This window comes from Drosophila suzukii, chromosome 2R, assembly GCF_043229965.1.
Source record: "Drosophila suzukii chromosome 2R, CBGP_Dsuzu_IsoJpt1.0, whole genome shotgun sequence".
Lineage (NCBI taxonomy): Eukaryota > Metazoa > Arthropoda > Insecta > Diptera > Drosophilidae > Drosophila > Drosophila suzukii.
This window is the reverse complement of record NC_092081.1, coordinates 22,226,009-22,239,612: the sequence shown is the minus strand read 5'-3', so window position 1 is coordinate 22,239,612 and position 13,604 is coordinate 22,226,009. Positions and strand designations below refer to the sequence as shown.

Below are 13,604 nucleotides of genomic sequence, written 5' to 3'. Positions count from 1 at the left end.
AAATACATATTGATAGCAAAAGATTTAAGATTTTTCATAATAGCTTTTTGTTCATTTCTCAAAGAACTAATAATGAATACATTACTTACTTTACATTAAATAAATAGCATTTTAATCTAAATGAATTACCTCAGCCATGAAATCACAGGAACTTAACAGGGGTTATATTCTAGCGAACTACCTCTTACGATTAACCCATTGTTTATTTATTCTTACCTAAACAGTTTCGAAGCGCATAAACGTGAGAATATTTACCCATAGTCCAAAATTCCCGGCTTTCCTTGGGAATGCGTGAGCGTGGGCGTTAATAGGGGGTGTGAGTTTATGTTGGAATTTTATTCCTCGCTATCGCAATGTGGCATGTCAATTTATTTGTCAAAGAGAAAAATAAGGCAGGTAAAAGTGTAAGCGGGGCAAAAGAGAAATAGCAATAGCTGGAGCATAAAAGCGTCAAAGATACGAGGCGGAGAAAGTAGCAAAGGAAGGAGGAGGAAAACAATGACAGCCTCAAGTTGCCTCCCACTGAAGTGCGTCGCATGTGTGGGTGGTCTTGCCTATCTGAGCCAGCAGTATTATATCCCTAATGTGAACGGGCAGCTGACATAAGGAAATTCCCACTTTCTTACCAGTATTGCAGCCCCAAAACAAACTTAGAAAATAACTTTTGGTATGGTATTTTAATATGCCTTATAAGAAAACAGTTGACAACATGAATTTAATAGATATGACAAGGTCAAGGGTAACCTAGAATGGGATCCTTGAAAGTAAGCGTCAGTGTAATTGATAATTCATATACTTAGATATACAAGAACGAGGTGTACGAAGAGAAGGTGGCTTCCTTAAGTTTCGGTATGTAGTTTTTAAAGATTTACAAGTTTTTCTCCAAACTCTCTATTCATCACCTTTATATTTTCACTTTCATTATTTTTACCGTCAAGAGTAATGGAACTCTCCTTAAAATGTAAACCATTCTCATTTGCATTTTAAGCATGCAAGTAGGTCTTATAGAATATATACTGTATCTGCTCCTGTGTGGGCGAGTCTGATGGCAACTTTAAGCACTCGGGGCAATGTCTGACGCTAAAGGTAATCGATATTTATAGTTATGGAAATCGCAACAAGGCCAACCAGGAAGAAAAAAGGAGAAAGGAAAAGATACAAAGATAGGAAGTGGAAGGGAACTCGACCATTGGTTGAACATCACGTTTGTCCCGAGATAAGAAAAAATATCGTACGTTGCCATGAAAACAAACACACTCTCTCACCTCGCCCATAAACTCTTGCCTATAACCAAAGATTTTCCTCCTGATTTCCTCCTTTGGGTTATTTTTGCAGACCAACTTAGAGACTCCATTTGCAACTGTATAAATTAAGGAAACAAGGTTAAAACTCCATGAACCAAACATATTTTTGGCGACAAATAGCGTGGCATGTCATAAACACGTTAGTCAGTTCTATAAATACACTTTGACTAAAGGTATTCATGCATATATGACTGCAAGTAATGTAAATGCCTTCAAAGGTAATGTAATTAACGCCTGCCTTAAATTAAACAAGACAGGCGAGTTGTAATCCATGGATTGTTTAACATTTCTGGGAAATATTTATAGAGGAATTGATACGATTGAACAAGGGAATTTGTAAAAATGAAATGAGATGTTCCTGGAAAATATATTTACACATGCTTGTTTATTGAGGTATTCAGTGTGGTATTTGTCAAAGATTTTGTTGTGGAGTTTATGTATTTAAAAAAATTAAAAATACTATAATAAAAACCTGACATACATATGATCTTTTTGCTTGCGTATACATCATTGTTAAAAAGAGTATGGAATGTAATGTAACCTCATCCCGTGAGTTCTATTGTGTTCGCTTATTTAACTCACTTTACTCTACTTTCCCTTACTTTTGTCCCTCGCTGCTCTGCATTATTGACAGCTTATTAAATTGATTTAATTTAGGACTTGGCAAACATGTCATGCTGCATCGTCATCACCGCCAGCAGCATCACGCACAACTTTTCTCCTGACTAAGGCGTCCTCAAGCAGATCTTAGATCCCAGTTTCCAGTTCCCCAGTTGGACGTGGGCTACCGATACCATCCCCCCAGAGCCGCACACCCACCCACTGTCAAGCAGTTGTTGACTTTTTATTGCGTGTCTCAGCCCCCGATAGCCCCCATACCATTCCCATCCCATCCCATCCCATCCACACTTTCTGTAGCCGTGAGCGTGAGTGTCCCAAGTTAAGTGCTCATAAAATATTTGTAAATGTTTGAGCTGCCGAGAGGAGAAGAAAAACTAACCGAGAACATTTTAAAGCATACTTATGAGCCCCGACTCGACTCGGGGGCCTGTCAATTTTCCAGAATCCTAATGCTGTCAATTAGGGCCTTCTAAATTGTTAAGCATCTCCCTCCCTCCACTCCCCAATAATCCCTTGAGCAGCCAGAAGCCTCACCATGGGAAACCAACTTGGCCACAAAAACCATAAAATTGTTTCCCTTTTTTCTGGGTTATGACTACATTGTGCCGTTGTTGTGTGTGCGAGTGTTCATATAACTAATATTTATATCATATAAAGTGAAGTGAATCAGTGCGAAACTTTGACTTTTTTCGGTGCATTGTTTTTGCTCGCTCAAAGTTTGCCACAAATTCATTAGCCTGAAAGGGGCGAATCATCTTGAACTTTTTTGTTTTGGCTTTAAACTGGCATGAGAAGAAAAAAGTTTGTAAAGTGCATACAATTAAAAAGGATAACGTTGAAATATTTGAGCAATGGATAGGAAAGTATAGGAAACATAATCTACTTAAAAGGTGTCTGAAGGAAGTGAATAATTTATACTAGTAATCAACGGAAATACAATGTAATTGGCCGATTTCCCAATGTTATGTTCACTTTCCTCATTGAGTAGAATGCTCTTTTGGAAAAAATTATTGTTTCAATTTGATGTTAGGTTTTATTTGACTTAAAATTCTTACCTAGAAAGGAAAACACCACAAAAAGTTCGCCTACTTTTCGTTCTCAGGTTTGACAGACCGAACTACCCTCTCAATCGTAAGATTAACATCACATTAAGAAAATGATAGTGTCTTGCCAAACAATTTAACTTTATCTTAGTTTACCCTTGTAGATAGCAAACTAGAATCTTAATACGATGTTGGGAAATAGGTATTATTTGTAAAGGTGCCTAAAAGTATGCAGCAAAAAGGGTATGCAGCATTAAACAGTAATTAAAGTACCCCTGGGACTCCACCCTCGATTCCTTCCATTTTTAAGAATTATCCTGCCTATTTCCGGTCCCATCTGCCCCAACCGAAGAGCTCAACTCCAACGGAGCTGGCCAAGACAATGACCTGCCAACTGCACCTGATTGCCCCTAATAAGCTGCCCATTACGGTAACCCCGGTGACACAAAAACCCATCAGAGCGAGCCATGGACCACTGCATCACGACCCCTGGCATCAGATGGCGACGTTGGGGCGTTCTTTCTGCTTTTTTGGGCTGTAGTCCAGAGCCATTCAATCGCCCCGCCAGACAAGCAAATTTCGTTAAAATCCCATCATAAAAACACACGAAACGCTGCACAAATCCAAATACTGTAAAAATACAACATTTAGGTCACTTTTCTTTTCTTCTCAATTTTTCCGCATCTCGTTGGTTTTCCTTTTCATTTTTTTTGTGCGAGTTCGGTTCGGTTCCAGTTTATTTTATGGCAGCTTTCAAAGTTTTTACTCATCGCCGGACAGCTGAAGTTGCTGCTGCTCTTGAGGTGGCAATAAAATAAATGGCAGCACTTTCGGTTTTACACACACACGCAGACACCCGAGTTACCTGTGGAAAAAGGCAATTTGGAAAGGTGGAAACGTGGAAAGCGAAGCCTGCAATGGCCATATATCAAAAGGCGAAAGAGTAAAGCACATAAAACCAGCCAAACTAAACGAACGTGAGATGTGGAGAGATCGGACCAACAGGACAGAGAGATTTGCTGGCGGCAAGTTGGTTAGCGGCAAATATTTGTGGTACTTCCAGTTGGCCACTGAGTGGTTTATGACTTCTTGGGGCCCTCCCAAATCAGAGGCCCAGGCTGAACCGGGGGACCCCAGCACTAAAAGCTGGTCCCTGCACAGGGAAAAATATCATCGACGATGGACGGGACTATTAAATGTATCTATATCATAATATTATGGAGTGTGCATATATATCATAGTTGCTATATTATTTATAGTATATAGTATAGTATTTATGAGTCGTGAATTCTTAGGATTCTTAAATATCGTCAGGATTATAACGCCGTCACATCCGTGATGATGATATGATTTTTCATTAGCATTTGTTAATATAATTACCTATATTGTAAATGTACATAGATTTTCTTTTAGACCCTAAAGAATATAGAATATATTTTTAGAGATATTTACAAGATATTTAAAAAAAACCCATATACATATTGCATACTATTCCCCTGATGTTATAGTATCAAGTTGATGGAATACCTATAAAATTTACATTATTTCTTTCTCTGTCGAATTTCGGTTGAGGGTCCCAGGTGAAACGCTTAAAATAAATGCTTCATCTCATTGTTCAAAGTATTGACAACATTGTAGTTGGCAAAAGAGGGCGAGAAAGGCATAAGCCAACGCATGAGTGGGGCGAAAATGTAATTTCTAAAAGGATTACCGAAAGCTTTAAAGCAAATCCTGGCGACAAGGGCGCCGAAGGAGCTGGTGACATGAAAAATGAATTGCAAGCCACGACAAAAAAGGCGAGTTTTCATTTTCCCAAACTCACATACACACATGCACACACGTGGAGTCATCGTCTCGCCGGCGTAAAAATATGTGAAAAATGAACGGAAATGCCGCAGCGACAAAGCGGAAATGAAAAATGCACACAAACACACACTCACATGACTGTGAATACCCCGGAAAATGGCGGCTACCTCAGCGCTTGAAGAGCCAAAATCAGAAAGCAATGGAAAATGGAAAAACAGGGGTGCGGGAAAGTCCGGGAAAAGCCGCACAAAAACCGAAGGAAAGTCAGTCATTGAGAAAGCCCGAAACGACGAGTACATTGTAATTAATGATGAGGCATAAGGCGCATAATCGAGAAGCTGAGACCCTCGAACAGAAACAGATGGAAATTCCATGTGAATACTTAAACGGCACATTGAGGGAAGGCCCAGGAAGTGACTTTAAGTCTTGTAAGAAACCCAAACCACTTGAGGCGGGACAAACCTCAAACCTCTCTCAAAAACACCTTCTACTTAAGTCAATAGCCGAGTGAGTTCTCGGCATTTTCCGTCTTCCATTTAATTGAAAATCTATGTTCGCACATAGTTTACGGCCAAACAAAGCCGATTACATTAATTCCACACACCATCACAAACCGAGTGGCAAGGTCAGGACTTAGGAACAGCCAGGCTTCAGTATACTGAACTTTTTAAATTAAACTTGAGAGAATCAATTCCTCAATGCTTTTGGGAAAAATAAATTGATTTAAATTTCAAAAAAAATGCTAAGCAGCTTTAGTTAGTTTTTTATAACATTTACTATTAATGAGTAAGTCCAAGTCAATTAAAAACTTTGCCTCAAATTTTAGATTGCCAGCTTGGCAAGTGCAAATTAGGGAAGTTTGACTGTAGAGTGAGGAAAAGGGTTCGGATTCTACACAGACAAAGTGGCCAGGAAACTTGTTGAGAGTGAATCGGAAAACTCGCACACACTGCTAGATACTCGAAAAGCCACTCAGTCAGGTGTTAAAACTAATTTACGACAATTTGACCAACAAACAACAAAAGTTGCCTCCGGGCTGAGCTCTCTCTGCTCTGAGTGCTCCGCATATTTCACACGATGCATGAAAAGGGTTCGTCCTCAAAAGGAGGAAAGCGGAAAAGTGGAGATTTCCCCGGCCCCCACCCACTTTCCACACTGACCACAAAAGCATCGAAATCGAAGGGAAGCCATGTCCGACAAGCACTCAAGAACAACTCAGGCCCAAGTCCAACCACAATTTGATCCCAATTTGGCTGTGAGTTTTGCTCACCGCTGACAATTTCCTTCGTCCTTCTTACCCGCAACAGACAGCAATTCTTTTTTTAGCTTCGATTTTTGGCCAAGGGAAAATGGATTTTCCTAAGGAAATTAATCAGGCACCCACCCACCAAAGGAATAACAAACCGAAATGCAACTCATTCAGCTCAATGCTGCGGAGTCATTGTTTGATAATTAGCATGTAATTAAAGCGAAAACGCCCCTTGGGTGGGAAAAACAGGGGGAGTTTGCTAATGATGATGGAGTAACAGTCGCCTAATGCATATAAATACGAAAAATATTTATCAGTGTTTGTGAAAAACATTAAAGAACACCTTCAGCTTTAGTTGATTAAAATTTAAATCAATTTAATACTTTACTTAGCTAAATATATATATTTAAAAAATGTTGCATACTTTTAGACACCGTTGTATGAAATTAAAAGCCCCTTATGACTTTTGTGGTTCATTTAATTGTTACTACCTTCTTCTACTTCTTTATAAATCAACTTAAGAATACTTAAATTAGGTAATATTGTTATTTAATATTGGAAATATTTTAGAAAATAATTTTAGACTCCGTTAGCAAATGATAGTACATCTCTAGTGATTTTTGATTATAAGAATATTAGTCAATATAATAAAAAAGGTCTCCAAAATGTATAACTCACTTGTAGTTTAATTTAATTCCAGTCTTAGTCGTAGAAAAACTAAATAAAACTAATAGCACAATGGAACTCTTTAATTACCATCTGAGGTGGAACTCTAATCTCCAGTCAATGATTAACTAAAGAAATCTATCCAGACGCCCAAACCCCTGGCCATTCATATACCTGCTCTAATGAATTAGCAAACCCAATTCAAACAGGGCACAGAGAAAGAAAAAACGCAGAGAAATATGCCGGGGAAAGGAGTGTGGAGGAAGCCAAGGTAAATGGAAAGTCATTATGATACACATTTGGCCTAATGAGATTTTTTATGATGATGCCAAAGGTGGCGGGGCAGGTGAGGGATGGCCACACGCAAACGTCTTCCTAATTATTCACAATGAACGAATATGCCACCGGAATGGTGAGGGGAAAAACGGAGAACATTTTGACACCTTTATGGCTCAATAAATTGGACCAAAGGCAAAGAACTCCTAGCACGCCAGTTCATTAGAAACTCACACGGGGATTTTCATATCGCCTCTGATTACGTTTAAGATGACGAGGCCACTCGTAACTCACTCCCTTGACATTGTGCACAAAGAAAAAGGATTCTATTCTAATCTTTAAATTCGACCATAACTATTATAACGATGTTAAAATGAGTTAAGTTTCTATAAAGAGAGTATACAAATTTAAGAAATATTTTTACTAATATCCAAGTTTCCAATGGTATTTCAAGAATATAAATAGTTTTCAAATTTTTTTAATTTATTTAAAAGTTATGTACATTAAAGGTTTCAGCATTTTTTCTTGGTGTATGCAAACTCGAAATGTGGGCACCTAAAGTTTACAGTTACCGAAGCACTGGACTCGTTAGTGTTGGGAGAGTGTGTGTTATGGTATAAGCAACGACCAGACGGAGGACCTCCCAAATTGGGTGGTATGCCACTTGGGGGGTTCCTGGCAAGCCGGCATCCTTAGACCCACCGATACCGACTGCTTATGAATAATGTTTTTATTTTCAGCCCGGCGAATTCGCCTTCGTCCTCAGCACGCAATTGCATGTGAAGTGCATATGATTCCCGCACTGCTTCCACTCGGCAAAAGTCCTCGGCCCCCAGTCAGCCACGACTAATATGCGAAAATTATGGGTTGTAATATAAGAGGCACTTTTGCTACATTTTTTTAATGACATCAAACAAACGCTACATGTTCTTGGGAGAGGGTCCCTGGCCAAGTGATTAGCGCCGCTGGTTCAAGTCAAACATTGGAAACTGTCGTCATTTATATTAATTAATGGCGTCTGAACTTGAGTACCAGGGAGTAAAACTTTCGAGATGACTTCTGAAACTTTGCACTAATAAGGAAAATTCTAAGGCAGTTTTTCAAATTATGAAGGCATTTTCTGAAAAGGAGATTAGAAACATTTAGTGAGAACGTATTTTAATTTTGAAATGTGCCTAATTAAGCTCGGATGTATCTATTGTACAAATATATCTTAGTATTAGTGTTATTAATATTTTGCACATTTATGAAGCAAAAATAAAATATATAGCTTTCAATGTTTGTGCTCTTCAAAGTATTGTTTCTTCGATTTGTTTAAATACACAATTTTTTAAGTGTGCTTAGTTAGGCTCTGCCATATCGTATAGCCCATATAATCGCATTATGTACAATGCCTAATCAACTCTGGTATCCGTTCGCATTAAACTGCCGCAGAATGGAAAATGAATTTTCCTGTGACATGCAAGCCCCAAAGTATGCAACAGTTTCTGGCCGAGTGCGGCATCGGATTTTCATACAATCAGAAACCATTTTGAACGCATCCGCTTCCGTTTTTGCATGGCGGTTTGCATTTTTGAGTTAAAAGCGTGAGCTTTTTTGCAATTTGATTTGTCGCCTAAATTCACAACATTTTTGACACCCGTCGGTCGCAAAATTCCGCGGCAGCATACGATTTTTTTTAGTTTTCAAACATGGTATTTGACAGGATGACAAATGCAAAACTATAAAAATTCATTCCCTTCTCGACCATGACAAATTTAAATGGAAGAGCGAAGTAGCTTGGTGTATGGTGCATTTTAAAGTGCATTTTTTGTAAGCGGAACTTGCATTTTGGATGTGATACAGCTATGTAGTATCCCAGGAACCGCTAACAAAACTCTCGAGACATTCGACGGCATCAGCCACAGATGACAACCCGAGGGTCCTCCGCTGTTTAATATGCACTTGAGAACGTCGAAGTTTCAGTTTCAACTGCAGTTGCACTCGAAAAAGAAAACGCATAATTGAAAAAACGATGAATACTGAAGAATTTATTGAGCTTTGTTACCACATTTGCGAAATGTTTTTCGGAAAACTCGAAGACAAAATAAAACTTAAGTAACTAATCCAGTGTAACCTTGTTTGATAAAAATGAAAATCAAATAAAACAGAACGAACACAAAGATTTTTTTTACATGTACGTTTTTAGATAAAAAGATTTCATTTAGTAAATTTACTCTATTTTAAAAAATCATGCTAGGCGAATACTTTTTTGAGTGTATAGGCTTATACCTATACCTAGACCTCCTTTCTTCGCACACTGTTCCGAACCTTTCACTAAAAATAAGTGTTGAGCAAACATTCTGCGGGCATGGCAGTACGCCTCTGCCACATCAGCATCATCTCCACCATCACCATCACCATCTTTGTCCTCTCGAAACAGGGCCATGTTTGTCAAGCCATGAGCTGCGGAATTTCACTGCAAACAAGAATGCAGTGCAAGATGCTTAACACTTGCCCAGATCCCTGCCCAGTGGGTAGGTCACGGGGTTGCGTGTTGACTGAGATAAGGAGTGACAAAAAAAGATTGCGAATATATTACTCTATTGGTGGGTCTGCAAAAAATAAGGGTAATTCTAAGTAATCTATAAATTCCAGCACAATTCTCTTGAGTTAATTATTATTATTCATTTAGATGAGGTCAATTCGTTCGCTTAAGGTCGAAGTGTAAAATATACTTTATCACATATGATCTGAGTACTTGTAATTATAATTGTTTATGAGATCGAAGTGATTACATATGGTTTACGTTCTAGTAGAAAAGATAGGTCTTTAAACCATCTATTAAAGAAATTGCTCGAAACCATAATTTTAGTTAATAGGTTTTCCGATGTATCAGAGTCCCTTGAAATACTCTGTATGGACATTACAACACCATGTAGTATCATTATAATGTACCCTCTTAGCTGCCCACTCAGTAAATTAATCGATTGCAGATTGAATTATTCTACTGTCAACGCTTCGGCTAATGCATCAAGGAAAATGAGGTAATTTAAAAAAGTAAACTTAGTGTTCCACGATGGTTGACTTGGTCAAATGGTGTCTGTACGTCTCCTACTTCTACGGACGTTATACCGGGGTGATCAACTTTGAGATCGACTTGAAAACGGGTAGAACCCGTATCACCAAATGGGCCACCATTTATGCAGCAAGTGCCCAAATATTTTTCTTCACCTTATGGATTCATCACACATATACAACGAGGTCTTTGACTACTATGTGGGCGAAGACCAATTTGCTACATAGGAGCGTGTTTATGACTATGGCTGTGTTTCGGATCCTATGTGCATTACTGGCCTTGATTAGTCGGTGGTTTATGCGTCAAAGGTTTATACGATTGTACAACTCGTTTCGTCGTTTATTTCGCAATAATCCGGAGGTTATACAATACTGTCGTAGAGGAATCATTACTAAATGCCTCTGCGCCACAGCTACGGAAACCATGCAGCTAGCAATGGGACTAATACTGTCGCGAAAATACTTTACCATCATTATGGCTCTGGGGGTCTGGTCAATCATAACCTTAACAGCCATTATAAATGTGATCATAACCCAGTATTATATTGCAATTGCCAATATACGTGGGCGCTATATGCTCCTGAATAAAGAACTAGAGGCCATTTTAACCGAAGCTAAGTCACTAACTCCCAACCGACGTGGGGTCTTTATGACCAAATGTTGCTGTCTAGCCGACCGTTTGGATAAGATCGCTCAAACACAATCTGAGCTTCAGGATCTAACAGATCGCCTTTCGAACACCTATGAGCTACAGCTTCTCTGCATGGCCGTTACCTACTATTTGAACGCAGTGGGAAGCGTCTACATGATGTTTAGTGTTGGAAAGTATAAAAACTTGATCGAGGACTGGCCTCCAATCGTAATACTCTTAGGAGCTCTATACTTTTTGTTATTCTTCCTCGATAACTGGGTAACTATGAACAATTCTTTTCATCTGGTGGACGTCCATGCTGAATTGGTAAAGCTGATGGAACAGCGAACTTTATTTTCCCCAGGCTTGGACAATCGTTTGGAGAAAACCGTAAGTGCTTTCATCTGATCTTTGTGAATTACTTCCTAAACTTTCCTTATTGATTGGCAGTTTGAAAGTTTCGAACTCAACCTGGCGCGCAGTCCATTTAAGCTTCGGTATTTCGGATTTTTTGAGGCTGACCGATCCACTTGTTTTTCTTGGTGTAACTCTATGATAACCAACTCTATATTCCTAATTCAGTATGATATACAGAATTTCTGAATAAAATTTGTACATTGAGTAAAGCATCTTTATGTTCCAATAAAAGGTTTTCCTTAGAAAAGATAGGTCTTGAAAATTATCGATTGAAGTATTTACTTAATACTAAAACCCAAACCTTAGACATTAAGAAATTCTAAAAGGTACTTCGATATTACATAGTCTCTGTGGGACTTTAAAATAATACAATACCCTGTATTTGGTGTTCCACAATGGGTGACTTGTTCAAATGGTGTCTGTATATCTCGCGGGTCATTAGATTAACTGATATCATTCAATGATATTACTGATAAATCGAAATTATCTTTGTTATATATCAGCACATTAGGGTCAGCTATATCAGAAACCCAGAATATCTTTTAGGCTACCATCGCTGCGGTTCAGTATTTCGCAATGGTTAACCTGGTAAAACACTGTCTGTTCATGTCATATTATTTGGGACGTTTCTCTGGAGTGCTGAACTTTGAAATCGATTTGAAAACAGGACGAAGTCGGGTCACCAATCGAGCTACAATATCTGCAGCCATTTCCCACCTACTTCTAATTTTCCTTATGTGGTTTCTGATAAATAGAACTCGATTTGTAACTCAAGAATTGTTTAAAGCAAACTCTCTTCAGGAAATTGTGTTGAATATTATAGCGTACGTTCGAATAATTGGTGTTTTGATATCGTTGGCTTGTCGATGGCTTGAACGACCGACTTATATGAAACTATTTAACTCGATCAACCGTCTCTATACAAAAAATCCGGAAATAATTCGATACTGCCGTAGAAGCATCGTAAGCAAGTGCTTTTGTGCAATAATGTCCGAATTACTGCAGGTTATAGTAATCTTATTACTAACTGCAAATCGACTAAGTTTTGGCCGTGCATTAAGCATTTGGTGCGTTTTATGCTTGACGTCTACAATCAACGTTATTGTTAGCCAGTATTTTGCAGCCATAGCAATACTACGGGGAAGCTATACCCTGTTGAATAAGAAGCTCCGATCGATTTTATCCGAAATTCAATCTCTAATACCCAACAAAAGTGGAGTCTTTATGACCAAATGTTGTCAACTGGCTGATATATTGGATGAAATGGCTCGAACCCAATCACATTTACAAAAGCTCACTGAATTTTTATCCAGGATCTATCGAGTTCAGATTATCTGCATGGTCATCACTTACCATCTGAACTTCGCGGGAATTTTTTACTTCATGTTCACTATAAAAAAATATAAATTGATGACAGCGACCTGGCCAGGAATTATTATAGTTGGTTCCACAATACACTTAATATTTCACTGTATGGACTGCTGGCTCAACTTGTTTAATATTTTTTACCTCATTGACAGCCATTATGAGATGGTTAAAATATTGAATCAACGGACCCTCTTTCAACCGGGCTTGGATCAAAGATTGGAGACAGCTGTGAGTAGTTCGATTATTCTGCATACAACATTAAAATAATAATAATATATTTTTAGCTGGAGAGCTTTGTCCTGAACCTTGCCCGAAATCCATTAAAGCTTTCTGTCTTTGGTTTATTTAAAATCGATCGTATGGCAGCATTTGCTTTGGCGAACTCATTATTAACACACTCAATTTTATTGATACAATGTGATGAAGGACGTTATTTTACCTAGAGGTTATCAAGGTCATAAGCTGTACCCACTTGCAGCTTCGGTAAAAAACTTAAGAATGAGAGTGTTATAACTGAAAGCATATATAGGGAATATTTCCCAAGGAGCACGACAACCTCTATATCGAATTTGTTTCTAAAGTTATGTTAATCTGCACTAAAGGCTACATAAAATCATTTCAAACAAATGTGTCTGTTTGTAAAATCGTGCAAAGTTAGGAATACAGTCCCAACAAAATTGTTTCACTATTTAAGAAATTGGTAATTAATTGATAATTAACTCCCTGCAAGTATTACCTTCTGATTTACATCAAACCTTTATTAATATATATTACCTCAAATGAAGAGAAAGGCGGCCGCTGTCACTGTTTAGAGGACCCATCGATTTAATACAGTTATTACATTAGCTGAATCGTGATGAAACGATAACGCCCGGTACCCCAACTAATTATCCCCACACATTAGAACATTACACTAAATAAAAAAAAGTTAAAAATGAACATATTTCACTTTGTAAATTTTAATTTTAAAAATTTACAGATTTTGAACTTAGTTTTTAATAAAAACTTTTTTTCCTAATTAGGTAAAATGTTTACTTTAAATATGCCTTACTTCATATCTTTCAAATTAAATCAAGCCAGGCAATATATTTTTAATTTAATTTTACGTTTTGTATTTAAATTAAATATATTATGCAAAACTTCATAATCAATAAGCATTGAATATT

General features: G+C 37.9%; 2 protein-coding genes across 2 annotated transcripts in view; both read left to right on the top strand.

Annotated features, from left to right (window-relative positions):
- LOC108008935 (neuropeptide-like protein 31) overlaps positions 1-13,604 on the top strand; it is a 202,500-nt gene that overhangs the window by 154,045 nt on the left and 34,851 nt on the right. The window lies entirely within an intron of this gene.
- LOC108018456 (putative gustatory receptor 59d) lies at positions 10,024-11,260 on the top strand. Its single transcript, XM_070994773.1, has 4 exons — positions 10,024-10,114; positions 10,436-11,043; positions 11,104-11,150; positions 11,236-11,260. Exons 1-4 carry the CDS (start codon positions 10,024-10,026, stop codon positions 11,258-11,260), a joined length of 771 nt encoding a protein of 256 aa, XP_070850874.1.